At 35.2% G+C, this 3,558-nt stretch overlaps 1 protein-coding gene across 1 annotated transcript; it reads left to right on the top strand.

Annotated features, from left to right (window-relative positions):
- The first annotated feature begins 2,249 nt into the window (after positions 1-2,249).
- Positions 2,250-3,206, top strand: LOC115460534 (olfactory receptor 1020-like). Its single transcript, XM_030190301.1, has one exon. It carries the CDS (start codon positions 2,250-2,252, stop codon positions 3,204-3,206), a length of 957 nt encoding a protein of 318 aa, XP_030046161.1.
- The last annotated feature ends 352 nt before the right edge of the window (positions 3,207-3,558 follow it).

Raw genomic sequence — 3,558 nt, 5'->3', positions numbered from 1 at the left:
TTTTAAAATGCTGTTCGTAAATAACTAATGATGCTTAGTAAATAAGCCCCAAAGTTCTCTTTCTTTCAGCATATTAGTGCATTAGACTGATATTCTACTATCCATGCTCTTGTCTTCAAACAGAGATTAAACTGGTCTATAAGAATACTGCTGATACAGAAAGTCTTAGCAAGATGTCTATGCTAGAAGGCAGAACAGCTGTGCGATAAACATTGCACAAGACACTAGCCAGATAAATGTTGAAAAATCTTCTAAATCTGATTGGCAGTGTGTAGTTCTGGTCACCGCTTCTCAAAAAAGATATAGTGAAATTAGAAAAGGTACAGGGAAGGGCAACAAAAATGATAAAGGAGATGGGACGACTTCCCTATGAGGAAAGGCTAAAGAGGCTAGGGCTCTTCAGCTTGGAGAAGAATGGAATGGAACGGGTAGTCGTGAATCACCTGTTTATTCTTTCCAAAAATACTAGGACTAGGGGGCAGGCAATGAAGTTGTAAATTAAGTAGTAAATTTAAGACAAACCAGAGAAAATATTTCTTTACTGAACCTGTAATTAAACCTGAAATTCATTGCCAGAGAATGTGGTAAAAGCAGTTAGCTTAGCAGGGTTTAATAAAGGTTTGGATAATTTCCTGAAAGAAAAGTCCATAAGTCATAATTAAGATGGACTTGAGAAAATCCTTTCTTATTTCTAGGATAAGCAGCATAAAATTTGTTTTACTGTTCTGGGATCTTTCCAGGTACTTGTTACCTAGATTGGCTACTGTTGGAAAGAGGATACTGTCCCAGTATAGCAATGCTTATGTTCTTATGTTATTACTTCTGCTAATTAGGATAAAGTAATGTGTCTACCATGCTAGTCCACTAGAGACTACCTCTACTTCAGGAGGTAGGTGAAAGCCTGTCTCTTCTTCCGAGCCTTTAATATATAGGGTGACTCATTCTGCACCTGGACTAGCTTGCTATATACACTGTAACTTAGATCAGTTCCTTATCTCTTGCTTAACTATACAAGAACTTGCCTTGAGTTTAGCTAACCATTTAAATATCCCACCTGACTCTGTATCACGCATCTTGTTCCCATCATATATCTGCACTTAGTCCCTCAGCTTTACGGTAAGCTGTATTGTAGAAAATCATTAGCATCATATCCATGTTAGTTGAATGTTCTAATGCATGTTTATTAGGTATATTATTATTATTATGCTAACATTGTATTGTATCTCTGGTATTTGAATTCCAGTGCTGTTAAATGTGTATATTTTTAATACTGTTTCACGGTAGCTCTATTATTAGGTCAATTTACTGTTTTCAAGTTTACCTCATATAAGGCGCACTTGCATTTTTAGTGCACGCTAATATTTAGGGAATGCTAAATGTTAACGAAGTCCTTAGGAATATATGGATGTCGCTAACGTTTAGCACACTCTATGTATTTATGCACGCTAAAAACGCTAACGCGCCTTAGTAAAAAAACCTCTTTATTGTATTTATGTTTATACTTGGCTATTTTACTATTGTTTTGCTGTTAACAAAATTGTAAGTTTTATGTTAAACTGTATCTGTTCTACACCGCTAGTTAATAAATCCCAATAAGTAAATAGAATAAATAAAGCTGATAAATAGAAATACAAAAAAAAAAGGAAAATAAGATGATATCTTTTTATGTATTCTGATATTGTCATCTTTTGCTCATATTGTCTTGATCTGATGAAGAAGGTTCTGGCCTTTGTGAGGTAGTCAAAGTGCACTGTTAATCCAATAAACAGGTATTTTCCTTTTTCGGGGTTTTTTGTGTGTTTGTTTTATTTCTATTTATTACCTTCAGCTAATTAGAAAATTCCTTAATTAAACCCCATTTTTAAAAATATACTTAAGATTAGGAAGAGATTTTGGCCAATCAAAGAACTCCTTCTAAGCATTAGATTTTTAAATCCTGCACTAGATAAAAACAAAACAAAACAGAAAATGATGTCTTAAACGAAAGTCTGATAATGAGGTTGAATCTTTCTAACTGCCCTGTTTACTAAGCCACACTTTCACTTTGAATGTTTCGGCATTGCCACGTGACAGCCGCTAGCACGCTTTAGTGAACAGGAGGTTAAGTAACTAAGTAGTTTGTTCTCCAGCAATTGGAGGCTTGTATATAAAATGAGATTTAGTAATATGAATTAAAGTGAGAACTAATCATATACTTCTATTCTTTCTCTCATTTCAGCAGAACACTTCCAGTGCTTCCTACTTACAAAATGGAAGGGAAGAACCAATCATCTGTAACTGAGTTCATTTTATTGGGATTTTCTGACCTATCCAAACTGCAAAATTTACTCTTCCCTGTGTTTTTGGCCATGTATGTTCTTACTCTACTGGGGAACATTGGTATTATCATGTTAATTAAGATTGACTCTCAACTTGATACACCTATGTACTTTTTCATCAGTAACTTAGCATTCATTGACATCTGCTATTCCTCAACTATTATCCCAAATACATTGGCCAATTTTGTAGCAGAGAATAAAAACATCTCTCTGCTTGACTGTGCTATACAGCTGTACATTTTTGCTGCATGTGCCACAGCAGAGTGCTTCCTGCTAGCAGTGATGGCTTATGATCGTTATGTGGCCATATGTAACCCTTTACTTTATACAGCTGTAATGACGAGGAAAGTCCGTATCCAGCTGATAGCAAGTGTATACATAATTAGCCTAAGTCATTCAGCCATACAAACTAGCAATGCTTTCTCTATGTCTTTTTGCGGTCCCAATGAAATCAATCATTTCTACTGTGATGCCCCTCCACTGTTAAAGCTCTCCTGCTCGGATACCTTCTTCAATGAGATCGTGCTGTCTACTTTTGCAACTATTGTTACCAGTTCAACTATTACAGCAATATGCATCTCTTACATTTATATAATTTCTGCTATTGTGAGAATCCGTTCTTCAGAGGGGAGACGCAAAGCCTTCTCTACCTGTACCTCCCACTTTATCACAGTGGTTTTATTTTTTGGAACTCTTGTCTTTATATATGTATTTCCAAGTTCCCATTTCTCTCTGTCCATAAATCGTGTGGTTTCTATAGTATACACAATGGTAATCCCCATGGTAAATCCCATGATCTATAGTTTCAGGAACAATGATGTCAGACAAGCATTGAAGAAAATTTTGAAGAAGAAATGGTTTTATCCAGAAAAGCATTTCCAGTCATGAATATATTAAAGCAAACAGCAATGAACTTTCATAAGAACTTTTTTTAACGCTTTAAAAATTCATTCAATTTCCATTATTTAATATGTATACCTCATGATAATGTTCAAGGCATATTACATAACAAATGCACATAAAACAAACCCACAAGCCCATCTTTCCTTACTTCAGATAGTTAAACTCATAACATTAAATCTCTCCACTAGATCCACTCTTAAAAGCAATCCTTTATCACTGAACACATGAAACACACTATCCTTACTTTGCCCACCCATTACATCATTCCCTTTGACCAAATAACTAGATTTTCACCTTTTCCCTAAAGAAGAGGCCCTTTTACTAAGCCACGTAAGTG

Source organism: Microcaecilia unicolor, chromosome 1 (assembly GCF_901765095.1).
Source record: "Microcaecilia unicolor chromosome 1, aMicUni1.1, whole genome shotgun sequence".
Taxonomy (NCBI): Eukaryota; Metazoa; Chordata; class Amphibia; order Gymnophiona; family Siphonopidae; genus Microcaecilia; species Microcaecilia unicolor.
The sequence above is the reverse complement of the archived record's forward strand: the minus strand, read 5'-3'. Positions and strand labels throughout refer to the sequence as shown.

What these genes read in the sequence shown, in the direction of transcription:
- LOC115460534 (XM_030190301.1), top strand. Translation starts at nt 2,250, where the DNA reads ATGGAAGGGAAGAACCAATCATCTGTAACTGAGTTCATTTTATTGGGA.